Genomic DNA, 27,526 nt, shown 5'->3' on the forward strand with positions numbered 1-27,526 from the left:
ATAAAAGGATACATCTTCTGAATTAATATTATTTAGCATACTATTTCCATTGAAAAAAAATACTGCATATAAAAGAAAGGAAGAAAATGAGAACTCTGTAGGATATTGCACACTTTCATTGAGTTTAAGCGTTAAGGTACCGCCTCTTCTTGCCTGCAAGACAGCGCTGAGGGAGTCATCTGAAATAAGTCGAAATTAGCAACACTGACTAGCTACCTAGCTTTGACATCAACTACCCCGTTCGCGGTTTAAATTCTTAGCAGCCTAGTAATCGTATAGATTGTTTTTGCCATAGCCTCGTCAAATGGTAAGGTCTTTCCGAAGTTTATTAGTAGTGTGCTGTGTTTACGCGCTCAGCTCCACGGCTAGCATGTTTGTTAGCTTCGTGGCTACGTTAGCATTCCGGAATCTGCTAAGTTAGCCTTGGTGTTCTGGTATTTACACGGCGTACTATTACGCAACGCTATGGCAGTTGTGGTATGTGTTAAATATCAACGTGGGTTGTGTTTTTATGCCATTGTTACGCACTTTTATTTATTAGCATCTCCGTTTTGCTTGGTCGCAAGGCTGAATCTTAGCGAAGTTAATGACACCCAGCTGTTAAGTCAAGTTATGTTACAACGTCTCTGCTGTGTGTAGTTATGTTTGGCAGATATATTATTAGACTAACGTTTCCTGTGTCCGTTTGCAGGTTCATGAGTGTGTGCAACCATGGGTGACATGAAAACCCCTGATTTTGATGATCTCCTGGCTGCCTTTGACATCCCAGATGCTACAGGCTTGGATGCCAAGGAGCCCATCCAGGAGGGAAATGATGACAAACACCCCAACGACACATTATTGAGTAATCAAGCAGATATTCCTACTGTGAGTGTGATTGTGAAAAACACACATCATCTGGAGCCATCTGAAGGTTTCGACAATGGACTTCACTCATCTTTGCCAGCTTTGCATAATGGATTTAATGCACAGGGATCTGGCGACATGTCTAACGGTGGCTTTCCCAAATCATTTGTTTCCTCTGTAAATGGGGAGTTTTCTAGTGAGTTTCTGGGAAAGGCGCCGATACAACACAAACCTGATGCAACGCCAACGTTTTCTCAGTCGCTCTCCCACTCCAGTCCCACATCAAGTCCTGAGTGTGAAGACGGTTTATCAAGGAGAGACAATATGCACCCAAAACAAGAGCAATCGTGTTTGCCAGAAGCTTCAATTATGGAGCCTTCATTTGCAGACAATCCAAAAAAGACTAATCTTTGTGTTTTTGATGATTTCCAGAAGGATAATGACTCTCCAAGAAGTGAGGAAACACATGACAGTGGTACTTGTCATAAAATGATAAGAACACACATTGGACTTCCTCCACTTAGCAATAACAGGTCCAACTGCAAAGTGGAAACATCAGTGGGTTCCTTTTCACACAGCAAACCATACACATCTAAATCTTGCCTTGAGGCTCTGGTGGCTCTCAATGCTAGGAGGGAACCCAGCGAGCAAACTAATCCCACAGAATCGCCAGCAATCCACAACGACTGCACAAAGTACAGCCCCAAGGTGCCCATATCCCCACGTAGTCCTATGAGCCCTCTAGAAGCGGTGAAGCGCCTCATGAAGCCGCCCGACAGCCCCATAAGCATCTGCAGCGACAGCAGTGGCAAGGCGTCCCCTGCACTCACTTCAGGGTCGCCTCCTGTCATACCCAAGGTCAGGATAAAGACCATCAAGACCACCAGTGGGCAGGTGAAGCGCACTGTTACCAGCGTGCTACCTGATTCTGAAACGGATGACGTTCACTCCCCGTACGAGTCCTCTCCGTCGCAGAGTTTAAAAAGCGAGGATGGCACTTATTCCCCCCAGAACCTACACAGCAAGGAGGAAAAGAGATTAGAGGTGACGGAATCTGCAGTAGCGTTTCCTAATTCACATATCAAAAGATCAGCTGCAGTTCGGACACACAAGCAAAAGAGAACATCCTCTGCTAAACACGCAGGCAGTGCAAACTTTCTCCCCAAAGCAGTGCACCTAGCCAGTCTCAACCTTGTCCCTCACAGTGTCGCCGCCTCAGTGACCGCCCGCACCGCATCGCATCAACCCAGTCAGCACACGCTCTCCTCAACGGTCTATAGCACCGTCCCTTTGGTGCATCAGATCAAAACCTGCCCCCAAACATCTGTCCCCAATACAGCAGCAAGGACCTTGAACCGGCTGCTGAAAGACTCCAACCCGGTGCCTACATACGTGCCTGACCTGAACCCCCCACCAGGGAGCGACATCCGCCTTCCGCCACGGGGCTACACCTGTCTGGAGTGCGGGGACTCTTTCGGGCTAGAGCACAGCCTTTCCTACCATTACAGTCGCAAGAGTGTCCACATCGAGGTGGGGTGCACGCTGTGCGCCAAGACAATGGTGTTCTTCAACAAGTGTTCCTTGCTGGCACATGCACGCAAGCACAAAAGCAACGGCACGGTCATGCAGTGCACACAGCTCCACATGAAACCTATTGCAGAGGCACACATGTTTGCACCTTTCAGTACAGAACTGGTCAAATGGGACTCTCGATCATCACCATCCAGCCCCCTTAAGAACCATCCCGTCATGCCGCTCTATCCAGACAATGTCAGCCACTATAGACAACGCTGCTTGGAGTGTAACAAGCCCATGGCGGACCAAAGAGCCCTGGCTGGCCATTATCAGTCTCTGTCAGAAGATAAGAAAGCGTTTGTGAGTAGACTTCTTATTTCAAATATCAAATGATAATGATGGATGGAATGGCCTTTATTGTCATTATACAAGGTGTACAACGAAATTGGAGAGCTTCTCCTTGCAGTAGTCAAGTTAAAAAAAAACAAAAAAGTATATAAAGTAGAGTAAAAAAGACAATTTAACTAGATATATACAAGATATCCAAAATATACACATAGTATTGCACAGGAGCATATGCAGGAGCAGATATATTAATTTTAGTGCAATGATCAATGGGTCATAGTGCAAATAATGACTGGTGTATACAGATGAGTAAAGTCACATATGAGTGTATTGTATTGGGTTGTTAAATAAATAAATATAATTGAGGTAGTAACAGAGGCAGTGATGGAAATATTACACATTTGCATTATGCTAATGACATAATTGATAATGATAATAATTCTGCTGAATAATGTCAGTTTTAGGGTAATTTTCTGTCTCAGGATAGGCTAAAATTTGAACCGTTGTGTGGCATTGATTGTTGGCACTGATGAGTCTCGCAAAGCTTGCTGTTTAAGGAAAGCAGCATGACAGACCTCGCTATGGCACAACTCCTTTAGGCAGTTGACTACTACCAGACCTCTTGGATTATTGTTTTTTATATGAATATTATCCAAAATTTTGGCTTAGTGCTCCTATGCTGTCTGTTACTGTACAATATTGCGCATCAAAGGTTTATATTACATTATACCCTTCCCTTGTGTTCTCTTCTCCGACAGATTTGCAAACTTTGTTCAATGTTGCTACCTAACAAGTGCAGCCTGAGGGCCCACCAGCGCATCCACACGCACAAGTCCCCTTACTGCTGCCCCGAGTGTGGCGCCATGAGTCGCTCGGCCGACATTCAGAAGCACGTGAGGGAAAACTGTCTCCATTATGCACGCAAAGCCTGGTACAAGTGAGTGACCGTCACTTTCCTTGATATGTGACTTGGGGGTTGGTTAATGTAACTGTTCTTTACTGCAGATGTATTCACTGTGAGGTGGTTTTCAAGACCCTTCAAGGACAAAAGACTCACATTGAGGAGAAACACTGTGCGGTCCTACACAAGTGCTCTGCCTGTCCAGTGGCCTTCAAAACCTCCATCAGTTATGAAGCCCATTTAAAGAATAAACACAGCGCTAGCAAGCTACCCCCTCAGTAAGTTGTGACTTGTATGGCATCATTTTAACGTCTTCTTGTGAACCAAATGTCTCTCTTCACTTCACAGGTTCAACTATAAGTGCTCATGTGGGAGCATTTTCCAGAAGAAGTCGTTGCTCTTTCAACATTTCCATCAGGATGCCAACAAGCGTCTTACTTGTGTGTTTAAGTGTCCAGAATGCAACTCGGTTTTCTCACGAAAGCAGCTGCTAATGCAACATTTCAAGGTAATACAGTGATTATGAGCTGGTCTCATTTGAATCTTTGTGAGTGCAAAATATGCCTGGGTGGAATGTAATACGGGGGTTGTTTTGCCCTTTAATCATTAAACAAAAAGAGAAAAAAAACAGCTGTGTTCTGCAATTTAACCAAAGATAAGTGTCACTCCCTGGAGCTTTGTAGAGTAATTTGTGGTTTTAATATTTTGTGCCTAAAATTGCTTACCTCTTGTACAGGTATACAAGTATCAAGTACAATTATCATGCCGTATATTCTTTGTTTGTTTTTGTAGAGCGTGCATGGAGGAGATGTGAGGCCAGAGTCAGAGGTGAACAATAAAAACACAAAAAAAAGTGATTTGCAACAAGATGCTGGTTCCATCCACGGCCCCGTGAAACGGACTGATGGTCTCCGAAAGAAGGCGGAGAAGGATGGCTGTCCTCGTGTCAAATCCTCTGGCTGGACATGCGGGGAGTGTCTTCAGTGGTTCCCTGAGCGAGACCTCTACATTTCACATTTGAAGTCCAAGCACGGAAAGGTGAAGAGGATTTTTTCAATCATTTACTGGCATTGTGGAAGTTTACCTCTTCCATTGCTGCAGAGGTTTTTATTGTGTCTTTTTAACAGTATATTTGGAGAAAAATGAAGCATCTAGATCACCTGTAAGCATTTTTTTTTATTTACTAATTTCCCCACGATTTTGCAGAACTGCGCCATATTAGCTTCCATCTACTTGTTGATTAGAATACAGGTGGTCCTTGGGTTTTGGCATTTTGTGGTTACTTTTGCGTTCCCCTGAATTTATTGAAAATCTAATTTGGCCCACCGTCATCAAGGATGTAAGGATGATGGTGGTCACATAAGACTCAGGGTGTCACATTCACAGACGGTCACAAAACTCTTCCACACTACACATAGCTACTCGGTCACTCCAATATCCTTGAGCATGTTAAAGGATCTATTCCGATGAAAGCGACAGTAACAATTAAGTACTTTGGTGGTCTTATTGACATGGACAGGTTGCTAGTGCTTTGTCTTTTTTTTTTTTTTTAAGTACGATTTCATTTAATTCTTGTACTTAGTGTTTTATTACTGTATTTTATATTACTTGTGTGTACAGTAATTTAGGTATCCAACTTACACCAAAACTCAACTAACATCCCAGCCTTGGAACTGAACTATAGGGCAATATATATTGTAATGCATACGTCGCTAACCTTCATGCCCCAGGTTTCCATGTTCATTCAGGGATTGATCCACCTAGTCCTAAAATAGAACTACAATAGTGTTATATTATACATACAATACATTCTTTTGTCTTTTAAATCATATTTAGGTTTGTATGTGCTCACATTGGGTTGTTTTTATGAGGTGTTTAATCAAATGTTCCTCAGTAAAGCATTATCTAATCTTCAGTAGCTAGTAATAATATTTATATAGCTCAGACACGTCATTTCAGAACCAGTTAATATAAGCTCACACCCACCTGCAATAAAAATACTGAATGTGTACAAGCAATAAAGTCATTAAATAGAAATGATTTCCTTACAGCCATCGATAGAATGCCCAGGCCAAATAAATGACTCTTAACATTCATGCATACTTTGTTCAACTTTCTCTCTCTCAGTCCCTGAAGCGCTTCCTCTGTCGACAGTGTGACCAGTCGTTCAATTCCAGCACGAGTTTAAGACGACACATTCGCAGTGACCACGATGGGAAAAAGAAAATCTACACTTGCTGGTAAGATAAGTTTGAAGACATTTTCATCGTACACTGGAACACAATCTGTTCTAGAACACTTATATTATCATAGGAAATGGCAAAAGCAGTGATTCATTCCTGAATTTTTACTATATTTTTAAGTGATTGGTCTTTCACTTGTATAGGGCTTTTATTACACTTTAATACACTTTGACACCGTTAGCACATTTACCTAATGATGACACAGCATCAGGAGAAACTCAGGGTTCAGTATCTTGCCCAAGGATACTCTGACATGATCACGGGAGGACGGAGGATCAAACCCGTAACCTTCCCGTAACCACCTGATCCATGCCACATCAGTGAAAAACTGATTATAAACACTGCATTAATGTATGATACAGGCATGTGGAAGTGAGGTGGATTGCTGAAGGGTAGTCAACCTTGTGCATTTTTGCTTTAATATTCTGTCTGTCATACAAGTATAAATATAAATCACCTGCTGTGCAGTAAAAACTGAGCGTGCTACATCCAGTTTCATTTTTTAATTACCATTTTATCCATACAGAAAGCCCTCTGTTTCCATTCGTGTTGGAAGTCCGTTTTTAGGTGAAGGCAGGACTTAAATTCACTCATATTGTAATATTGTACACAGATCACATGGACATAGGAAATACTGTAATAAAAAGGTTTAATCTAACAAATATTTAATGAAATTGTTGTTGTTTTTTTTTAAAGAGAACAATTCTTTACATTGCATTGGTTGGGATGCACACTGGAAGTGACATTAACAAAAAAGAACAAAAGCAGTCCTGCCAACATGTATGCATTTTTGCTCAAAGGCACGTATTTTGTTGCATTTGACTGGTTTCAGTTTCCTTGTTGAAGGCTAAAATATGCTACCGCATTGCTGCTACGGTTCCTGATCTTCCCCCCTCAAAATACTCTGGCAGAGCTTGATCTGCACCTCCAAAAAAAAAATCCTCAAGCTGCAGCAACACTGACCATTAGTATGCAATAATACTCCTGTTCTCTCTTCAATTAGCATCATTCACTTGTGACGGAACGATAACCAACCAAATAGACGCAACATCATGTGCCCAACCCTAACAAACGACTACAAAAGCACGGGTGTCCAAAGTGTGACCCAGGGGCAAAAGCCATAATGTAAGGAGAATGAAATATTGCTATTAATAAGTAATAGTAACACAAAGGTTTCTTTATATGTATCACTTTTTTTAGCATTTCTTCCAAAGTAAAAAAGAGAGCACCCTCAAATAAAAAGTTTTGGGGGTGCTCCTAATATTTCTTCAATGTTAGCAGGTCCTCGGTGTAGCTATGCGCGTTGTATGAGGAGCTGGTACATCAAATAAGAAGTAAAGCACATTTAATTTGGTCACGGAGCTGACGTCTCTTGAGATCTTCCATATTTCTCTTGCAAGTACTCGTACTCGTACTCATGTACTTACTCATCTATCACATGACGGTTTGATTGTTCATGCATATTTGATGTGATTTGATTTATTGGCTTGCCCCTTTTAGGTATTGCACAGACAAAAAGACGTTCACCAACAGTGTGTTGCTGAAGAACCACATCAGTCTAATGCATGGAATCAAAAATCCCGACCTTGGCCAAATGCCGGAAATCTCCCCCCAGGACTGCAGGAATACTGCGAACAAGGTAGGAAAATATATATTTAACACAAATATTTAACAATTACTGTCGGTGTATTCATTCATATTTTAATGACAGGATCGTGGACCATCAATAGCTGTCCCTCCAGAGGCGGGTGGGGACGTGTCAGCTTCTGTGGAGGCTCCTTCCGCCAAGCGTGTGAAAACACAATTCCGCTGTTCCAAGTGTGGTTTCTCCACAGACGACAACATGGCGTTCCGTGAGCACATAGCTCAACATAAAAGTGACGATAACACTCCTCAGTGCCTTCACTGCGGCCTGGGTTTCACGTCGCCGTTGTCCCTCAGCAGACATTTGTTCATCGTTCACAAGGTCAAAGATCCCGAGGAACAGGAGGTGCGGGATAATCAGCTTGAAGCTGACAAACAGACAAAGGAGCGTCTTCACTGTGAGAACTCTGCGGATTTAAATCCCTCTCAGACATGAAGGCAATGAAATCCATCCTTGCTGCTTTTCTCATCGAACGCAACACTTGTTTTTGTACTCATTTGTCATGAAAGAAGATTCTGTGTACAAAAAAGGCCTTTCTCCAATATTGTTTACAAATCTGTGTTCTTAATCGGTGTTGGTGAGGATTCATGATTCATTACCAGTGCACCTCACAGATGTGGCACAGGAAGATGCTGATTATTGCACAGGAGTGCATTAGGTTGGCCACAATAAAACATCACTCCAAAAATGTGCTGTTTAACTGCATTGAGGGTGGTCCTGAGGGGTCTGAAAACCAGTCGGTATCTGCCTTGAACATCATATACACCGTATATGCAACTATATACACCAATTCAGAGCATCCCAAACTCAATGGCCCAGTAGGTGACATGTTGCGCGAGTATGCTGGCAATGCACATACTGAAATGTCTAATTTTATCAATGCCATTTTGAAGACAGCAAGCATGTTTTGTGTGCTCTGCACCGGCGTATATGGTATTTAAGGCAAAGACTTGCTTTCAGACCTCTTGGATGACCCACAATAAACTTAACATTTTGGAGTGGCCTTTTATTGTGGCCAACCTAAGGCATGCCTGTGCTACAATCATACTGTCTCATCAGCATCTTGGTATGCCACACCTGAGAGGTGGATAGATTATGAAACATGAATGCTCACTAATGGATTTGTGATGGCCTTTGTTGCACATAGAAAATATTTTAGGTCTTTGACTTATCTCATCAAAAATGGGAGCAAAAACAAGTGTGTTTATATTTTTGTTCTGTAACACATTGCTTGATGCTCTGCATGTACATGACTTAGGTTTAACGGAAAACAGCAGTATTTTCATGTTTCATGTTTGATTTTATTTAACTTTGCATGTCAGGTATTGTATTCATTGTGCCTTTCTAATTGTGGCACTCATTAGTGGAGATGTTTTAGTCTTGTTTTTACAACTATTTCATCCATGCTGAGGAGGGTAACGCAAATGTTCAGTTTTGTAAGTGTTCATGTCATGCAATATCCCATGAATGGGATTCGAGATGCTGTGTTTTTTTTAACACAATATTCATTTAAAAGTTCTTTAATATTATTAAAGCCTACTAAAAGTAGGCTGTAGTTAAGGGCGAACAGTCAGTTGTTGAAAGTGAGCAGTGTTGATTATACCTCAAACTAGTAGTATTTTTTGAGGCATGCACGTTTTTTTGTTGCGTCAAATCGAGGTAGTTTTGGTTAAGCATGCTGGGCTTGGGAAATGGATGTTTTACAACTAGGAGACCAGAGTTCGAGTCCCCCCTCGGACATCTCTTGTGTGGAGTTTGCATGTTCTCCCTGTGCATGTGTGGGTTTTCTCCGGGTACTCCGGTTTCCTCCCACATTCCAAAAACATGCTAGGTTAATTGGCGACCCTCTTGAGGATAAACGGTAGAAAATTAATGAATGAATGTTTTATACAAAGGAGGCAAGTTTAAGGGACTAGACTTGTAAAGTTGCACTTTTTTTGCCTTGAAAGTGTGACAGTAACTACCTCTGGTAAATGGCAGTGATTGTTCAATGTACAGAGGCTTCACAGTGCAATGCAGAATGTGCATTATCCCATGTTATTGAATTTTATAAATTATGTTCAGGAATGATATTGACGCTTATCAAGTCATATTGACTTAACTGGAAAGTGATCTTTTTTTGTGCTACACAAGATCTTCATTTTCTACTTTACATCCTCAGCCAACAATGCATGGATGGTTTGGTGCATTGTGCTCATTCTGAAGAATATTTCTACTTTTGATAGCCTGTACAGTCACAACTTGTATACCTACGAGCAGTGCATTTTTGAAGCTATAACATCTATCTAGCATGCAGTGGCCCATGTGCCTTGCTGTCATGTTTACCTAAAGTACATACAAATAAAGTGCATTTAATACTATTGCTCGCTTTCTGTTTTGGATGTAGTACATGCATAAACATTGACTTAATTATTATGGTATTTTGCAGAGGTGCATACAGTATCCAATAAGAAGGAAACCCCACAATGATGACTGCATGCATTAGAATATTAAGCCCATCCTTTGTCAGTATACAATTACTTGTGCCCCCCCCCCCCCCCCCCATCCATCCTTGCAGCAGAGAAGTAAAGACATCTCAGTTAACCACAAATCCCAGCGGAATGAAGGGCTTCTCAGTTTGGAGAGCAGGGTTGCTGTCATCTGTCATCCTTGTATCCTTTGTTGCCATGACGTCTTCCAGGACGCTTGATCTAACCGAAATGAGACACAAAAGTTCAAGGATGAAGCTGTTTCCTAGAGGAGTATTGTGGGCAACAGGTAAGAAAGGTCAGAATGTTTCATGTTTATGCTTTTGGATATTGAAAATGAGGATATTGTGTCTATTCAGGTCATTTTATGGGCAAGAAAAGTGTGGCGGACACTGCACAAGTGGAGTGTCCTTATGAAATTGGAGCAAGTAATGGTTCCATGCACAAGATGAAAAATCTGCAGGTCCTCTTGAGCAAAAGGTCAAAAATAAGTCAGCATGATGACCCATGGACACAGAACATGTCGGTTAGTAGCTAGTATGATTATGATTGTTGTCATACACATTATGACTAATTATTATTTTTTTTAGATTTAAAGAAGAGACACCCTGCTTGAAGAACATGTCCAGCATCCTTTCTCGCCATAGATAGAACAAAAATGTATTGTGTATATGTACCTGTGTCACAGTGGGACTAATTATCATTTGTGGAACATTAATTAAAATGATATTCACTGTATAAATAAAGATCTCTCTCAAATGATTCCGTTTTCATCAGTACTGTCTTTATATATTTAATTAAAATTGTATTTACTGTATAAATTAAGATTTATGTCAAAAGATAGGTGGTAGTTTTTTATTTTACTTTATCTTTAGCGCCCCCTGTAGTCAGATGAAATTAGTTTTATAAATCACATCCGGGTCAAAGTTAAAACATGTTACTATTTTTTTTACTTTCCTTGCGTTACTAGCTCATAAATAAGTAGTCATGCCTTTAATAATCATGTGTGGTTATCCATGTAGTGGCAAAACGAGAAGAACGGAAGAATTAAAAGCTTATTTTGAACAAAACACGGACAGAAAGGTTCACGTTGTGGCGGATTCAGTTCTGGTCGTTGAGAAGAACGACGTGTATGCAGGCAAGTTAAGCTAGCCGCGGCTAAACTCGTTTAAACTCATGTATAAGACTTAACTTATCTACGGCTTGTTTATTAAGTTATTTAGCTCTGCGAGTTGAGTTATGACCCACATAATTACAAAATTACATTATCAAATATCATATTTAGATTTTGTAAAATTAAGATGGAAGTCGGTTGCTGCTGTATGGTAGTTTTGTCTTCTTCGTCAATATTTTTGGGGTGTGAAACTATGATTAATGTGCTTTCTGTCCCTCAATACAAAATGAACAAACTTGGATTTGTAAACGTTGTTGGATATGTTTTAGATTCTCAAAAGGAAAAACAGGTCCGAGCTGCACTGAAAGCTGAAGTGGAAAGGTTGGTGTGCTTGTCATGTATTATTGTGTTAATCTTCTTTATTCATGTCTGAATTTGTTGTTTTTAGGAAAGTCAACAAGGATGACATTGTGATACTGGATTCCTTAAATTATATTAAAGGTAAATTATTCGTCATAGCAATATATCCAAGTAATATCTATCTGCAGATGAGATATTTAACTCAACCTGTTAATTCGGCCTTAAGTGTTGCACTGGAATCAAATAAAATGTGAATACATTTGCCATTAAACGTTGATTACTTGTTTATTTATATCCTTTATTAATGCATACATGATTGTCTTAAAAAAACAATGTGAATCTAGGAAACTTTACCTGCACTGTCGAGTGTCAAGGCATTTTATTTGTCAGTCAGAGTGGTTGAATTTTTGACTAAAAAGTTACATTTTTTCAGATCATATCCTAAATTAACCAATTGGATACTGGCAGACAGAAAGCATGATTTGAATCGAATCATTATTAAAACAAATCGTTGAATCCTTATTATTAACATTTTTTTTCTTACAGGCTACCGCTATGAGCTTTTTTGTCTCATAAAGCACGCACAGACACCACACTGTTTGGTAAGTACCTTTAAAAAGTAACAACTATAGAGCATTTGACAGGTAAAAATCATTGTTTTCATTTTGTAAAGGTGTACTGTTTGACATCAGATGATGTGAGCTCAGCGTGGAACGCTAGCAGAGATCCAGAGGCACAGTATACGCAGGACATGTGAGTGAACACAAAATACAGTAGAAACTACAAATAGTGCTTATCAACATAAATGCCTGACTCCGGTCTTGTCTTTTGTAGCTTTGACGCATTAGTTTTGAGATTTGAACCGCCAGACTCCAGAAACCGGTGGGACAGCCCACTTTTCACCATCCTCCAAGATGATGACCTTCAATTTGAGGCCATAGCCGACGCTATTTTCAAAAGAAAAGCTCCACCGCCCAATCAGTCCACACAAAGTGTAAGGCGCACGCACAAAACTGCCCATTAACTTTTATCGACACAGTACATTTTATATGAACTCAGTCATGCTGTCTTTGTCTGTGCAGCAACCACTGTCATCTGCAAACTTCCTGTACGAGTTGGACAAGATCACGCAAGATGTGTTGATGGTACATTTTTTTTTACTTTTCTCCTCATTTTTACCTCTGCCAAACATAAAAGCAGGACACTAGATGTGGCAGAATTACATAATAATTTCATGATCATGGAAGTGGGTCATATAAATGTCTCCTCCCGCCAGTGGCACAGTAGAATTAAATACAAAGACCCAGAACAATCCTCAAAACCTAATGGTACACTTGTGCACAAGGCTTGTGTCATGTAATGCAGTGATTTTCAACCACTGAGCCGCGGCACACTAGTGTACCTTGAGAAACCGTCAGGTGTGCCGTGAGGAATTATCACTTTTTATAATTAACATTTATTAATCATCATTTCCAAATATTATGTCAGTAGCCATTATGTCAATAGTATACATGGACCCAAATATTCCAATTGCATTTGGTTTATTTGCTCAAACGGAAAGAATTGAACAGGGATGGAATATTCCATTAACCAATCCGATTGAGGTATCTTGTACCCACTCAAACGGAAAGTTGTCAGGGTGCCTTCTTCTTCCTGGTGTTTTTCTTCTTCTGCTGTTTATTGGCGGTTGGCAAGCAGCTTTGGTGTGCATTACCGCCATCTGTGGAACAGAATCTAAACCCTTCTATACTTTATTCACAAGTGCAGTTTTATTAAAAAAGAAAATATATATCTATATAAAACATGTCCTGAGTTTAATTATAAAATATTAGCAAGATTGAATTTGATCTTTTCCTGTTTAAATTTATCCCGGGTGCGTTCTTTCAGCGCATGCTCAGATATGACGTAACACGCAGATCCAGACGTTCTTCAAAAATGGAGGCCAGCAATCGGCATTGGACTAAGCAAAGTTTGTTTTTGATTCAAACTAAATTTCAAGACTGGACAGACAAAAAACTGGCAATACAGAGTTATTTTGACAAGTGAAAGAAAAACTCGGGGAAGCCGGTATCACGTGATGTTGATGTTTACGTTTTACTGGGCATGCCCTACTGACTATTCTGTTTGATTTTCACGGCACATGTAGACAAGAGATTGGAATATTCCTTCCCATGGATACCATTGTTTCCCGAAAGGTCATTCGGAAAGAGAAAAAGTCGTCATGTAAAAATGTGGCTACTGTCGAGTGTCTGTGGTGTAAAGACTGGCATAGCAATGTAATATTGGTCCGTGTGGCAACACCTAGCTTGTTCCTCCGATAGACTTATTGATGCACGTGTGAGGTTGTGGTGACAATTTGTAACATTTTTGGTTAGTGGTGTGCCACAAGATTTTTCCAATGTAAAAAAACATGCCGTGGCTCAAAAAAGGTTGAAAATCACTGACGTAATGAATGTGATCGCCCCTCCGACTAGTTAGTAATGACAAAGAGAACAGTCTTCAGTTAAAATGCAGCGTTAGAACAGGTTCAGTAATCAGTGTTAAATAATGTAGTAATGACACACATAAACTGGGTGGCAGGTATATGATTTTTGCTTCCTACTTAATTGCGACCTATTGTCAATTCAAGTAAGTTGTTGACGCTGAAGTGTCACGTTTGAGATCCTATGTACTACCGGCTGGTTAATTGATTGTGAGAGCGTTTCACAACAAACGTAAATGATGAGTCCTGAGTGACATGTTCTCGCACAAAGCATTGACTAACGGCGGTTAATGTCAGTCATTAACTCTCACAGTGTGCGGGTGCCTCATAAAGGACCCTTGTCTACAAAACAAGCAACTCTTCACCTTTTGTAATTATTTGCCTACTTATTGATTGACGTGCCTGCTAATGCACGTCACTAGTTTGCTTGTCTGCCCTACTTGTCATTTCGGAGAAATGTTGTGGTTTTGTTTGGGTATTAATAGAATAATTCTGCCTATGCTGTGTCTGTCAAAAAATATTACTAACCGGATGTATGTATTCTGATATGTTTTTTTGGTTGTTTGGTCTCCTTTTAGGCAATTTTCAATGCACAGAAGTCAAGTGTTCCTGGGGATCTTGTTTCAGTTCCTGGGACGACAGAAAAAATATCCTTGAAGTACTTGCTTGAATGCATGAGATTATCACCCATTGTCACACTGTCATGAATTGACGACAGCTAGAGGTCTTTTACAGAAGAATAATGACAAATGACAGAGGCGAGTGGATTTTATGACTGTCATATGACTGTCAAGAGCTGCCTTGGTGTAGTGGTTAGCATCCTGGACTTTGGCGCAAACGCCCCGGGGTTCGATTCTCCACTAGTAAGTATCATTGGTATTCATCAGGAAGGGCATTCGGAATATAAAGTCAAAATCAGTATTTGGATCAAAACATCTGCTGTGGCGACTCCATAATCAGGGAAAAAGCCGAAAGAAACAAACAAAGCTCCACATATGACTGTCAGGAACAAACACTTTCATCTTCACTGTTTGAACACAGTGTAGCAGGCACAGAGTGACTCTCTAGTACATTCAGTTCTGCAAAGGGAACACAGAAAGCCAGAAACCATTCTTCCCAAAAAATTCCTTCACTCTATGCTAAACATTGAGCTGACCAGAAGCATCAACATGGCCGAGCTGCGTAAATTCCGACGGCAGTTCATCAGCTACACCAAAATGCATCCAACAGAGAACACTGGACACATTTGCAATATGTTTGTACAGTATTTAAATAAGAGCCTTCATTAAAGCTTCATTGCCTTTTTCAGTTTGTAACATTAAAATTATTGCAATTTTTATTGAATGTATTTTTATTTCAGCATGTTGATGCCCATCTTTAATTATGGCATATGTTTTATGAAATGTATCTAAAAATACATATACAGTATATCCCTGCATTTAAAAAAAATATTTTAAATTTAAAAAATTGCACATATATACAAATTAAAGCAGAGAGGGGCTGCATGGGAGCGAGTGGTTAGCCACACAGCTAGGCGACTGAGTTCGATTCCGCCCTCAGCCATCTCTGTGTGGAGTTTGCATGTTCTCCCCGTGCGTGCGTGGGTTTTCCCCGGAGACTCCGGTTTCCTCCCAAATTCCAAAAACATGCTAGGTTAATTGGTGACTCCAAATTGTCCATAGGTATGAATGTGAGTGTGAATGGTTGTTTGTCTATATGTGCCCTGTGATTGGCTGCATGGCGACCAGTCCAGGGTGTACCCCGTCTCTTGCCCGAAAACAGCTGGGATGGGCTCCAGAACGCCTGCGACCCTCGTGAAGCGAAGCGGTAGAAAATGAATGGATGCGTGTATAAAGCAGAGAAAATTAGTGGGAATGCGGGGAATAGGCGGGGATCTACTGTACATTCAATATTCTTTTATTTGACAAAACACATCAGGAGCAGAGCGACTCAGTTTATTTAGCAAATGTGTGCTTTTATTCAACAGAAACCAACTGTGAACAAGCACATCTCAAATTATTATATATACTGTATTTATAATTTTTCCCTTCATGTAGTTCTTTTAAAAATTGTACCATGACACAGAAACACGTTTAAATTCAGAAACAGGGATTGTCAACAGCAAAGACTATACGGCCAACTGTAGATGTAAGTAAGAACAAAACAATGTGTGCGTTATTCTAGAACCACCTTAGACATCGGGGTAAAGTGCTCTAAATAGACAGGAATGTGCTTTTTGAGAGTTTATACAATCTGACCACTTTATCTGTATTTGACCTGACACACGCTACTATAAGGAGTAGGCATGTGTAAACTTAAAAATACAAGCTTGTAAACAGAGAAATACTGACATGTATACTTAAATATATATATATATATAAGTAGGTAGATTTTGCTAGCTGTGATGATTCAGGTACACCACAGTGGCTGTGATATCATCACGGTACATGCGGGCCAGGTCCTCTGGTAGGGCGAGCATGGACGCCAACCTCTCTTGGCACAGTTCGCCGTACTCGCCTGTGCCCAGCGCATGTCTGATGAGGTGTGTGGCGGCATTGGAGTCTGTGGCGGGTGAGGCGCGGGCCTGACGTTTGAGCAGGAGTTTGTGCATCTGACCGAGTTTCAGCTGCCGCTCCGACTGAGAGACCGGCGCCTGGGGTGAAAAGAAGTGAGGACATGTTGGATTTGAACATTCATCTCAATGAGGATAGGTTCTGTGCTTGCTGTTATGAAGCAACAGAGGAATAATGGATTGTAATATATGAAAGCAACCAGCAATTCATCCAAGGCCAAACTTGTGGTTCCCCATATTGACACAGTTAGTGTGTCAATGACATTGTATCACGAAAACGTCATCTTATTATTGGGCGTTTTTAGCTGTTGGATTGTCTTTTTGCTGATTTGTTGACATGCTGGAACCCCACCTGTACATGAATGCCGCTCAGGTGCTCGCCAATTAGCCTCACAGCCTCCTCATTCCCCAGTTCATCCCACAGGCCATCCGTCCCGAGGATAAGGAAACGGTCCTGTGGTCTCACTTTGTGATACGTGACCTCCGGGACCGCATCAAGATAGGGTGGTGTTAAATAATTGGGCAGAGTGTAGTGGTACAAGTTGAGTGATTCCAGGTCCACTCTGGATTCCAGGCCATCTAAGATGCTCTGTTGCAACTCGTGGCTCCACTTGAACCTCACATCACCAAATGCACGCAAGGGCATCAAAACCTGAAGACACAAAACAACAATCTTGACATGCTGTATACATCACACTGCTCGGACGTCCACTCACTCCAAGAAGTCTCTCATCTGTGATTACGGTGTCCCTCTCTGAGGAGGGGTGTTGGCCCCTGATCCGCTCTACTTCAGCCCGGTTCTGGAAGTTGTGGTCTTGAGAAAGGGGCATGGCACTCCACGAACCGTCAGCCTCCTGAACACCTAAAACAGCTCTGCAGTCACCGGCATTCGCCACGTGGATCCCATCCGGCCCAATGTGAGCCACACAAGCTGTGGAGCCGGCAAACGCAACCTGGAGACAAAAAATCACACATTTCAACAAGCGATCAGTTTTTCTCCTCAAGGAACAAAATTCAGACATGAAACTTTAGATTAGTTAGCACGGGTGTTACAAGACGACACAAGAGTCGACGAGGCAAGATGATTTTAACATCACATTTTTTAAAAAAATGCAATGGAAAAAAAATATGACAATCCGCTCATTTACTTTGTTCTGCGTTACACTCACCACCCACCGAAAAAAATATCTTTCACATCTTAATGTGAGACCCTGAGTAGTCAGTGTGGAGCTTTTGTAATAGTATAGATTTACTATCCACTTAAAATGAGTTGAGACAGTCGTTATTGTGGTCCAGCTGGTCACTGGACAAAAATATAGACATTATTATGATTACCTGTATGGCCGTGCTTCTCATCAGGTCACAGGACAAAGGAACCTGAGCCTCTAAGGAGATGTCAGCATCAAGACGTCTGAAGGCGTAATGCATGGCATCTGAAGGGCTGTGGGGAAAAAAAACATTGCACTATACAGTACACTCACTAGAGACTTCAGTTGGGACAAATTGACAATCTATAAGAGGTACAGTAAAGTCTCGTTATATCGATATCGATAGTACTGCTTATTACGATACTATTTTTATTTCCCGGCAAATTTCTAGTCTTTTATGATATAATTAGTTCCGGTTAGTACGGTACCCGGTTATTACTATACTCCGGTTACTACGATGCCCTTTTCATCTCCTGCCAGCCAATTTGGTCTGCTTATATCGATACAAAAGCAGCTTAAAGCTGAATCAATATTTGCTTAGGGATTTCAATACCACCATTAGCGAAATCTGTAAACGGCGTATTGTTTGATTTTCGACTAACACCGTTTCGGCTTTTCCACCGACAGACGGTAATTAGAGGATTACAGATAATTAATATGAGGTAAGTATTAAACAATCTTTTGAAGTAAAGAGGTAAATATTTGTATAATTTAGAGGGAAGATTCAGTGAATAGACTTGGTGTTTTCATGACAAGGATGATGAGGATGAAGAACCAACTGACATAGCATACACACCTATTCCAACGAAGACACAAGCGTACAAATACATGTATTTAATTGTGTTGTATTCAGATATCTTTTTATCGCCTGCAATAATCACTGTTTTTTCATATGTACATGCTGGCGTTCGTGGTTTCTCTCGTGTGTATAGAACAATGTCGAGGGCATTATTGCCCACTTTTAATGCAGTTCGGCGCAGGATCGGATATATCGATAGTTCAGTTATATCGATATTTTTTCCGACTCCCGAGAATATCGATATAACGAGACTTCACTGTATATCACAAAGTTCACAAACATAACTGAAAAGGCAGTATATCATGAGGTGATGGCATTGCAAAGTGGGTGCCAATTGCCACAAATTTCATAATATCTGTTGGAACGGGGTGGGTAACCACCACATAAATGCCCGTATTAAAGAGATGCTGACCACATACCACATGCCTTCCCCGTGTTCCTCGTTTAGCAACTCCTGCCAGAATACTCTGAGGTGATCAATGTAGAGTGACGCAGAGTCCCGGTAGTTAAAATCTGCATGATGTTTATACCACTGCAGTATGGGTGGAACGGGCCTGCCATGCTCCATGCACACCTCCAGCTCCTCCAGGCTGCTCTTGGGCATCATGGCGATGGTGATGTAGTACAGCAAGCGCTCGCTGACAGCCTGTGCACACGCCCAGCCACCGTGGCCGTCAAACACGCCAAAGAGCATGCCTTTTGCCTGGGAAGAGAAGATTTACACTGAGAAAACAACAGGAAGATGGCATTTGCCATGGATGAAATGCATAAATACCTGCAAACAGATGGCTGCGCTGTGTCGATCCTCATTAGGGGTGTTGGCAGCTAAGTGGTTGCTCTCAAACTTTTTCACCAGCTTTACGCCCCTTCCATCAAATTCAGGTATACTTACACTCTGCAACAGATGATACATGTAGTAGTAGATGCACTGGATAATCCAATTATGCGCTCTGAGTGTACATTTGCATCAATGCTCTAAACTGCAAACATATTTGTAAATATAAACTGTGGTTTTACCTTTATCAATTGTATTATACTGTAGTATTTTGACAGAGTACATTACCAGTGGGACACAGTGTATTACCTGCTCATTTGATCGCAGAATGCTGTTAATCTGAATTCTGCTGAGTTGAAAGTCAAAATCCTGATGTGTTGAGAGACAGCGTCCAGGTTGGATTCCCAACGTGTGTGTGTGAAGCTGCTGTCCAGGTTGCAGGTGAGGCGAAGGATGGAATACTTCAAGGAGGGAACACTGAGAAACACAAATATACAACTTTCTTTACTATTCTACTTAAATGAAGCCAAAAAGACAAAACAAGAACCTGTGGTGCATTGAAGAAGTCGGTGCCTTTGGACGCTCGTTGAAGGATGCTGGCGTACAAACGCCTCCACATTTCTATAATAACGTCTAACTATTTTTTTAACTAATCTATCCACTTGTACACCTGTGGACAGAGAATCCAAACAATGGCATAAATGAGGAGACTAGGTTACCAGCGCAATGTTTATTTAAGCAAGTTTACGTAAATAGAGGAAAGGTTAAATGATGTTTACATTGGCAAGCCGCTATCTCGTACGAGCTAACGTCAGGATGCTAGCTGGCTAGCCCCGATGTAACCGTGAAATGTGTTAATTGTAAACACAACAAGAGCGTAATAACAGTACACGGCGCTATTATGGCAATCGCGTAATGTGTACCTGATTAAAAAGACAACTATAAGACAAGTTATTACTCAACCTTAATAAAGTATTGAATGGGCTAAAATCAAAGAGGGGCTCATGTCAATGACGTTTCACGCGGCGTCAGCGGTGACGAAGCTAATCAGGAGGTAGGTCGTTGCATTTCCTGGCATGTTGGAATACACGATCTTTGTTTTTCAATTACTTCGTCGGAGTAATGGATACCAGAACAATATTTGCTTTAATCAATGAGTGGATATTAAAAAAAAAGTAATAAGAGTTAACTTGTCAATGTAAAAAAAAGTCAAACACCCCCGAAAAAAGGATGGCCTTTATTTACTAGTGCACTGTTTGTCAGTGAATGAAATCAAATGACCACAAAGGTTTTTTCCTCTGGCGGTGGCGTAACTACACTCCAGTGCAAGGTTAATAATTACATTTAGAACTTGGCCTTCTAGTTTAACAGAAACAGTGATAATGAAGTCAAGTTTAACGTTTGGACTGTTTTAAAGTAAACATCTTCCCCAGTTTATTGCGTGCCCTCCAGGTTAGCTAGCTATGCTATAGTGACTTTAGCATTGTAGATGTTTGGCAGTTATAGTATTGATTGTCATACTTTAATTGTTTTTTTTTATTTAAATAGCAATTTGTGGCTATTTATACCGTATTTATACCGTGGATAATTATATCATTATGTCAATAACTGGTACTTATACACTTGTCATGTCCATTTAACTGGCTTTGCTTTAGCTGTCGTCCTAGCAGTGCTTCATTGACTTGAATTAACTTTTGTCAATAATGACAGTGCCTTGTCTGTGGGAGTTCAAACTACTGGAAGAAATGGACACCAACAACCGCAATGGTGAGTAAAATGTGAACAATAAGCAGCTGCTTATCTGTATTGGCGGGGCAAGGGTACTTTGGGGGGGGCTGAAAGCAAGAAATTCATGGGGCCCTCCACCCCATCCGTGCACACCGAATAAAAACATTTTTTGCACACAATTTCTGGGACATTTGATTGGTATACTTTGTATACAAATCATTGTATCATTGTACAAATCATTTGTATACCCGGTCCTTCAGGGGTCCCCTAAACTTGGGGCCCAAGGCAAATGCCTGGTTTGTCTTGAAGGTACAACTCCTCGATTTCATGCTTTTCAATTTCAGCCACAAAAACAGATCTCAGCTTACTACTGGAGTGTGTCAAGTTCCAGATGAATTGTCCTGATTTGCAGAAGCAAGCGCTTATCACCATTAACTCCATATGTGAGAAGAGAGGTGAGAATGAAGCATAATTGGCAGGTATACAGTAGTACAAATATGCATCCTCGAGCATCCCCCCCATCAACCACACAGTCCATTGCTTTTAAATGGATGGATTCTCTTATATTTAACATTTCTATGATTTCAGAGGACAATGTGGACCTGCTGAGAGAAATTGGAGGTGTGGCATTTTTGTACAGCCTCTCCAAATCCGGTATAATTCATTCAGATGTGAGGGTGATGGCGCTTTTTACACTGGGCACACTAGCAGAAGCCAATGGTGCGTACTACATGTTTACTGTTTTCACATTTGTGGAAGTATTTTATATCACCAAACAGTTAAATAATTTCCAATGCTGTTGTTTATTTCCAATGTCCTCTCTTTTAATAATAATAATTTTCATAAACAGTTTCCTGTTTTGTTTGTTTTTACTTGACTTTTCCCACAACCAGTGGGTCTTCCAAAATGTTATCTATTTATTGTCTTGTCTTCGTCTGGAAGTGTACTGCAAGAACTTTCTGTGTCGAAAAGAGACGTTCATGGACCTTGGCGGATACATGATGGAAGAAAACACCTCACTGAAACAAAAGAGTGTATCTATCTATCTTTTGTCAGTGTTGGTAGCCAGCAACAGTAAGAGCAAGGCAGCTCGCTCACTATTCATTGTCAAGTCATTTGCAGCCTCATAAATGACAGTGTGTTCTTTGTAGAAGCAGGACAGACTTTAGCCCAAACCACTGGATGTATAGAAATTCTACTGGACCTCTTCAGGTATTTGCATCTGCACAAAGAACCATTAGTACCACAGTGTTTTGCAGATAAGTAAGTCTTTTAGTTTATATCTCTGCAGCTCCACGTTCCCTGTCTCAAACCAAGACTCTCCAAGAGACGTCAACACTGCACACAACCTGCGTTTATGGGTGTCAGTGTCAAGTGCCCTCGGTGGATGTGTCAACAACCCTCAGAATGGTAATGCTAGCAAAATACAGCGGAACCTCAAACACCATCAAACTTACTATGACATAGTAGTTTCATGACATAGTTTCCTTTGTAAACAATGTGAGTAGTTTTTACGTCACTCTATTAAACGAGTTCAAAATAATAATTTCATTTTTCTAAGAATGTTGAACTGAATTTGTAAAAAAGAACTCATTCAGATTATGTGAGAATTAGCATCACTGTTTAGGTCCAGCTGTCACTGTCCAAATTTTTACTCACGGGCGTCGGGACACATGGAGTACTCGACTTGCTTCACACTGCATTACCTACAAAGTATTGCATACACCAGCTTAACAAAACAGCAATTATTAAAGGGGACCTATTATGCTGATTTTCTGTGCTTTTTATTGTGTTGCTTTCTAGCTCTTCCAGATTCTGCCCAGTGTGCCGTGATTGGTCACATTCCCAAACGCTTCCGAGGACTTCCGGATATGTAGTTCCGTGTTTCATTGTATAAAACAACACTATAATTTGTTGTGACTTTTGTTTGCAGGACATGCATAAACAGGCATAGGCTATTGTCATTCTGCTTGACTGAAAAATGTTATCACTTTTTGTTGATGTGAACTAACAGCTTCTAACTGTTCACAAATTTCAGACCTAGCCCAGGGTATCTGCGTGTCGTCCTTTCCCGACATAAAAAAGTGGCTTCATCTGATCTCTTTGCCCTGCGCTGAGGTCTTTCACCACCTTTGCTCCTTCATTGCAATGACAGTTGCTAACAATGGTAAATAGAAGATGTCATTTAACAGGATCTAGAATTGTATTTACTTTCCAGTATGTCCTTTGTGTTTGTAGCATATGTTCAGGAACATTTTGCCACTTCTGGGGTGTTGGAAACTCTCATTTACGCACTGATCCAACTGACCTCTGAATCCGAAACAAGCACTTCGTCTTTTCACCTTTCAGTAACGATAGCCAAGACCCTCTCGGCTTGTGTTGCTGATAACTGTGAGTATTTAATTCCCTTGTACATTCACTTACATTTCCCCTGAAAGCTGTCTGACACTCCACTATTTCTTGCAGCAACCCTGGCTTCAGGTTTGGCCCAGTATGGTGTAGTATGTCATCTCTTCACCCTGCTGGCTGTCCCAAACTTGGACTGCGAAGACAGGCTCACGGTACTCGTCATGCTGGGTCACTGCACCGAGGCTTCTGGTAGGAAGATCTGAACATCTGCATTACGTATTTTAGTCATGCAAAAGAACACAGCTAATAATGCTTCTCCAGCAATGTATTTGCTGTATCAGTACTGAATCCAGCATTACATATACATATTACAGTTTCCATGGCGTATGTAAGGGTGGGTTTGTTTTCAAAACCTAAACAAGATTGGTCGTTTTCTGCTTGTGACAGAGCGCTGCAAATGGACTTGTGTTCTTTGCTTGTTCACAGAGGAGCACCAGTCTCAGTTGGTGCAGTGCGGAGGCCTGCCTCTCATCATCACTCTTCTTGCAGAAAACACCAGTGAGGAGGTCAGGAAGGCTGCAACGTTCATATTGCAGACCTGCAAACAGGCCAGTAAGTCGTAATTGTCATATTGGTATTAAATTAATTAATTGTTGACAAGTGAAATCTGTTTGTCCATCCATGTAGTCATGTCCTTGGGAATGCCTGGTGGGACAGTGCAACAACAACAAAAAGATGAGCAAGTTGTCACAGAAGAAGAGTTGGACCATCTTTCTCCCCCTCCAGCCACACGATTGCAGCATGCAGACCATTTTACACCATTTCCTCCCACTTTTGGTGTTTTAAAAATGCTGAATGGCATGAATGCTATGAAGGAGGAAGAAGGCATTAAAATGAAGAGTGTGAGTTTCTGTGTAAGAACTACAAAAGAAAAGGCTGAAACAAGCAAAGTGGAAGTTCAGTGCTCAGTGTGCAAGGGCACTGGATCCCTCATGCCTTCCCGTGGACGGCCACAGGAGGGAGACAGAGATGCAGAAAACAGGTTGGGCAAGACTCTTCATTAACTTCACCAATCTAATCTAATCTGTTACAAAAGTAGTTCCACTCAGTTTTGATTTACACCGTTGGGAAATGACATTTATGTTATTTTTTTATGTTTTAGTCATCCATTGAAACATGCAGCGTCCCTAGAACAAAATGTAGCAGGAACAGTTAAATGCAGTGATGGAGAAAGTAAGACATTTGCATTATACATAATATTAAGATTTGCTGAGTTTTTTTAAAATGACATGTTTGGAATCTCAAGAGTTGCAGGACAGCGACAGGCTTGGGAAGGAACTCCCAGAGGAAGAACAGACCCGCTGTAACGAAAGATGCGCAGGTAAGAAAACGTATATGTGTGTTTGTTAATAAAAGAGCATATTTTTCAAAGGTAATTCAATGTTTCTCTCTTCACTGGCAGGTTGTGTGCTGCCTTTTGAGAGAGTAACCAGTCGTACTTTTGCGTCCCTCCTGTTGTCCTGCCATCAGAACTGTGACATGCACAGAGCTCTCCTCAAGGCCACAGAGCGCTTCAGGGCCAATCACCACAGTTCTCTGTCTGGGAGACAGAACAACAAAAACGACATAGTGGATCCGACTGACTCAAAACCTGAGAGAGAGCCAGTAACACTGGAGAGCCGTGCAAACCAGGGGCCAGGGAAGATTTCTTGTTTGAACTTTCTTGAAAGTAAATCATCATTCATGCATTATTCCTTGTTCATGTATCCACATCTGGACCAAAATGCATCATGTATTCTTCCATCCATGCCCCACACATTCACTTTGTCCCTAGAAATGCACATTCCTGTCTAATTTTATTTCTGCTTTCTCCCCTTTTAACAAGATATCAGCCTGACTCCCACCTACAGAGGAGCCAAGTACTCGCTGCCAAGATACGGCTGGAAGAGGTATAACGGTAAGAATTACACAGAAAGTGAGTGATTGATTACCACAATGTGTAGTGTTGAAACCATTACTCACTAAGATTGTCTGTTATTCTGCAAATATTTAATTTGTGGGTCCTGAATGTTACCCTTATAGGGATTACATTGACGCCAATAAGAAGAAACTTGAGCAAGATGGGTACGTATTTAGCAGCCTTATTAATGTCACCGTGTATCCAGTGCGCACTCGCCAACCAAATAGTACAAACATATTGCACAACATAAGGAGCCTTTATTATTTAATGTACCACTCCCCAATCTAAGCTTGGTTCACATGAGAAGCTCCTTGGTGTACAGTATGTGTATATTCCCATTGGATAGATTAATGTGTGTGTGTGTTTGCTGGGAGCAGACAAAGTAAAAACCAAACAGCAAGAAAGAATGTTTGAACTCCAGCCAGTGTTGTCACAATACAGGCCAGTGCTGGTTCAGAGCTGCACAGTTGTATGAAAGACTTTACTGTTACACGTTCAGGACAACCAGAACTATTCCTAAACCTGGCTGTCTAGCCAAACTGAGCAATCATGGGAGAAGAGCATTGGTGAGAGAGGTACAGAAGAACCCAACGATCACTGTGGTACAGCTCAGAAAGTAAACTATCACTGCAGCCCTTTACCAATTGTAGCAATTGTACCAATTTGTGTTTTTTTTCTTGTGAGAGCCATTGTGGGGGGGGCTACCTGGTACTCGGGGGCACCGCAGTTGTGCCTACTGCTATACCATATGTGTCATTATTTACTTTAACTCCACATTCTGTGCCAGATTTGCTGATTCAAATGGTGCCACAGCATGCTTACTGGGTTCTTCTGAGATTAAATGTTATTTGTATTTTCAAATACTTTGCAGATTATTCCCACACTTGATGTTATACTCTACATTTACTTGCGCTGTGTATATTTTTCCACTCTTTGTGTAGCCAAATGATATGCAAGACATTATATGCAAGACAGTTGCGTTCTTTCTACCCTACAAAGAGGCCGGGGAGGAAATTGAGAACAGTTTGCCCTTGATTAGATCATGAAGGCCATGTAGCAGCTCATCCAGTGGGCACAAAAAGTCTCAAAAGTGATTTCAGTATCACTCATCCAACAAGTTCCAATTTGCCCACCTCCTGTTTTGTGAAAACCTTCCTCTTCTCCCAACAACAGTTAAGCAGGATTGCGAAACTCAAGCCTATTTTACAAAAATGCTTTTATATTTAGAACCAGTTTTGTTGAATGTTTGTTTGCATGCTGTACCGACTGTTAAATGTCTGCATGTCTTTGAACACCGTATGGTATCACAGATAACCTACAAAGATACTTACAGCTACAAATTATTTTGATGACCGCATTCATAGATGTGCAGCTAATTCCCTTGTTTTTTCTGCCTTTAGACAAGTAAAGCCACAGGATGCTGCTGGTGGTGTACAGTCCAGGGCCAACAATCTCATTCTATCCTTTTTCTCAGTCTTAATATTCACTGTTTAACTACAAGGCCTTCAGTTCTATAATTGTGCTGTTATAGTATTTGGTTGTGAGTTACAGTGTAAAAACTTGTTCTGCTGCACTTTTTAATTGGGCAGTCACTGTTGAGTGTTTGTTTTCAATAATAAAACTGAGCTTTGGGTCCTCATTGTTTAAATGTGTTAACACCCATATTTGAGGTATTCATGTGATACCGCTTTAATATTGGGGACTACATGAAGTAACTGTTGATATCTTTCCCAGAAACCTTGGACTTTTTGTGAGGACCAACAGTACCACATTTTGGGTAGGTCTGATAGTAAACTTTCAGTAAGTCGTCACAGTTCTGTGTTTGAATACTGTAAAGAACCTATTGTGGTTTTTTTACACTTTTCTGAGCTTAAAATGTAGTTGCCAAAGTTTCAGATCACAAGTTTTGCTCATTTGGAAGTGAGCCCTGAAACAATTTTGGAATGGCTCGAAATGCTCGGTTTCAGAAGGCATGGTAAAACTGCCTCTTTGTGATGTCACAGAGGAGCAGACTTCCTTATATGGGTGTAGCTGTAAGCCAGATAAGCTCTCTGCCCTCCCCCAAACTCTTTCCCACCACAATCAGTGGGTCTACCAGAGTTTTTTTAAACACTGGTAGTCCCGCAAAAAAAGCATGTAATGACCACAAGACACGTTACCGATGCTGTAGAAAGCCTAAAGCTAAAATGCTAAAACTACTCTTGAAGTAACCTCTT

The 27,526-nt window shown here is 41.0% G+C and overlaps 4 protein-coding genes across 10 annotated transcripts; 3 read left to right on the forward strand and 1 right to left on the reverse strand.

Annotated features, from left to right (window-relative positions):
• Window positions 1–165: 165 nt before the first annotated feature.
• On the forward strand, window positions 166–9,838 carry znf592 (zinc finger protein 592). The gene is made up of 9 exons (XM_058075760.2): window positions 166–307; window positions 692–2,721; window positions 3,465–3,643; window positions 3,712–3,885; window positions 3,956–4,115; window positions 4,400–4,645; window positions 5,735–5,847; window positions 7,351–7,489; window positions 7,562–9,838. Exons 2-9 carry the CDS (start codon window positions 712–714, stop codon window positions 7,928–7,930), a joined length of 3,390 nt encoding a protein of 1,129 aa, XP_057931743.2. The 5' UTR covers window positions 166–307; window positions 692–711; the 3' UTR covers window positions 7,931–9,838.
• A 1,031-nt stretch (window positions 9,839–10,869) lies between these two features.
• On the forward strand, window positions 10,870–15,227 carry kti12 (KTI12 chromatin associated homolog). The gene is made up of 9 exons (XM_078793798.1): window positions 10,870–11,101; window positions 11,407–11,458; window positions 11,526–11,578; window positions 11,984–12,039; window positions 12,111–12,190; window positions 12,272–12,431; window positions 12,520–12,582; window positions 14,498–14,566; window positions 15,065–15,227. The coding sequence occupies exons 1-9, from the start codon at window positions 10,951–10,953 to the stop codon at window positions 15,206–15,208; spliced, it is 828 nt and encodes a 275-aa protein (XP_078649924.1). The 5' UTR covers window positions 10,870–10,950; the 3' UTR covers window positions 15,209–15,227.
• A 594-nt stretch (window positions 15,228–15,821) lies between these two features.
• On the reverse strand, window positions 15,822–20,373 carry pdp2 (putative pyruvate dehydrogenase phosphatase isoenzyme 2). Of its 4 annotated transcripts, none has more exons than XM_058075882.2 (9): window positions 20,237–20,373; window positions 19,821–19,943; window positions 19,583–19,750; window positions 19,274–19,393; window positions 18,918–19,201; window positions 17,827–17,932; window positions 17,208–17,444; window positions 16,844–17,143; window positions 15,822–16,572 (listed from the first exon to the last, which is right to left on the reverse strand). In XM_058075882.2, the coding sequence occupies exons 2-9, from the start codon at window positions 19,890–19,892 to the stop codon at window positions 16,315–16,317; spliced, it is 1,545 nt and encodes a 514-aa protein (XP_057931865.2). In that variant the 5' UTR covers window positions 19,893–19,943; window positions 20,237–20,373; the 3' UTR covers window positions 15,822–16,314. The 4 variants fall into 4 exon arrangements, with proteins under 4 accessions (XP_057931865.2, XP_057931866.2, XP_078646149.1 ...); XM_058075883.2 differs by lacking the exon at window positions 20,237–20,373 and adding an exon at window positions 20,053–20,216; XM_078790023.1 differs by lacking the exon at window positions 20,237–20,373 and having other exon boundaries at window positions 19,029–19,201; window positions 19,821–20,030.
• Window positions 19,713–25,915, forward strand: terb1 (telomere repeat binding bouquet formation protein 1). Of its 4 annotated transcripts, none has more exons than XM_078790011.1 (17): window positions 19,713–20,327; window positions 20,984–21,040; window positions 21,346–21,456; window positions 21,590–21,721; window positions 21,944–22,075; window positions 22,153–22,213; window positions 22,293–22,411; window positions 23,040–23,168; window positions 23,240–23,392; window positions 23,468–23,599; window positions 23,837–23,962; window positions 24,038–24,392; window positions 24,513–24,583; window positions 24,657–24,731; window positions 24,813–25,079; window positions 25,236–25,307; window positions 25,433–25,915. In XM_078790011.1, the coding sequence occupies exons 2-17, from the start codon at window positions 21,019–21,021 to the stop codon at window positions 25,558–25,560; spliced, it is 2,085 nt and encodes a 694-aa protein (XP_078646137.1). In that variant the 5' UTR covers window positions 19,713–20,327; window positions 20,984–21,018; the 3' UTR covers window positions 25,561–25,915. The 4 variants fall into 4 exon arrangements, with proteins under 4 accessions (XP_078646137.1, XP_078646132.1, XP_078646141.1 ...); XM_078790006.1 differs by lacking the exon at window positions 19,713–20,327 and adding an exon at window positions 20,500–20,603; XM_078790015.1 differs by lacking the exons at window positions 19,713–20,327; window positions 23,040–23,168 and adding an exon at window positions 20,500–20,603.
• The last annotated feature ends 1,611 nt before the right edge of the window (window positions 25,916–27,526 follow it).

Source organism: Doryrhamphus excisus, linkage group LG1, assembly GCF_037039965.1.
Source record: "Doryrhamphus excisus strain RoL-2023G ecotype Guam linkage group LG1, RoL_Dexc_Guam_v1.1, whole genome shotgun sequence".
Lineage (NCBI taxonomy): Eukaryota > Metazoa > Chordata > Actinopteri > Syngnathiformes > Syngnathidae > Doryrhamphus > Doryrhamphus excisus.

What these genes read in the sequence shown, in the direction of transcription:
- terb1 (XM_078790006.1), top strand. Translation starts at nt 20,540, where the DNA reads ATGAAATCAAATGACCACAAAGGTTTTTTCCTCTGGCGGTGGCGTAAC. An exon ending in GACAGAGATGCAGAAAACAG is followed by an intron (nt 24,393 to 24,512) that starts GTTGGGCAAGAC and finishes TTTATGTTTTAG; the next exon opens with TCATCCATTGAAACATGCAG. An exon ending in CGGCTGGAAGAGGTATAACG is followed by an intron (nt 25,308 to 25,432) that starts GTAAGAATTACA and finishes TTACCCTTATAG; the next exon opens with GGATTACATTGACGCCAATA.
- kti12 (XM_078793798.1), top strand. Translation starts at nt 10,951, where the DNA reads ATGCCTTTAATAATCATGTGTGGTTATCCATGTAGTGGCAAAACGAGA. An exon ending in CTGAAAGCTGAAGTGGAAAG is followed by an intron (nt 11,459 to 11,525) that starts GTTGGTGTGCTT and finishes TGTTGTTTTTAG; the next exon opens with GAAAGTCAACAAGGATGACA. An exon ending in TTCCTGGGACGACAGAAAAA is followed by an intron (nt 14,567 to 15,064) that starts ATATCCTTGAAG and finishes TCTATGCTAAAC; the next exon opens with ATTGAGCTGACCAGAAGCAT.
- znf592 (XM_058075760.2), top strand. Translation starts at nt 712, where the DNA reads ATGGGTGACATGAAAACCCCTGATTTTGATGATCTCCTGGCTGCCTTT. An exon ending in GCTAGCAAGCTACCCCCTCA is followed by an intron (nt 3,886 to 3,955) that starts GTAAGTTGTGAC and finishes TTCACTTCACAG; the next exon opens with GTTCAACTATAAGTGCTCAT. An exon ending in GCAGGAATACTGCGAACAAG is followed by an intron (nt 7,490 to 7,561) that starts GTAGGAAAATAT and finishes TTTTAATGACAG; the next exon opens with GATCGTGGACCATCAATAGC.
- pdp2 (XM_058075882.2), bottom strand. Translation starts at nt 19,892, where the DNA reads ATGTGGAGGCGTTTGTACGCCAGCATCCTTCAACGAGCGTCCAAAGGC. An exon ending in GCGCAGCCATCTGTTTGCAG is followed by an intron (nt 19,202 to 19,273) that starts GTATTTATGCAT and finishes TTCTCTTCCCAG; the next exon opens with GCAAAAGGCATGCTCTTTGG. An exon ending in TGAGAAGCACGGCCATACAG is followed by an intron (nt 17,445 to 17,826) that starts GTAATCATAATA and finishes TTTTGTCTCCAG; the next exon opens with GTTGCGTTTGCCGGCTCCAC.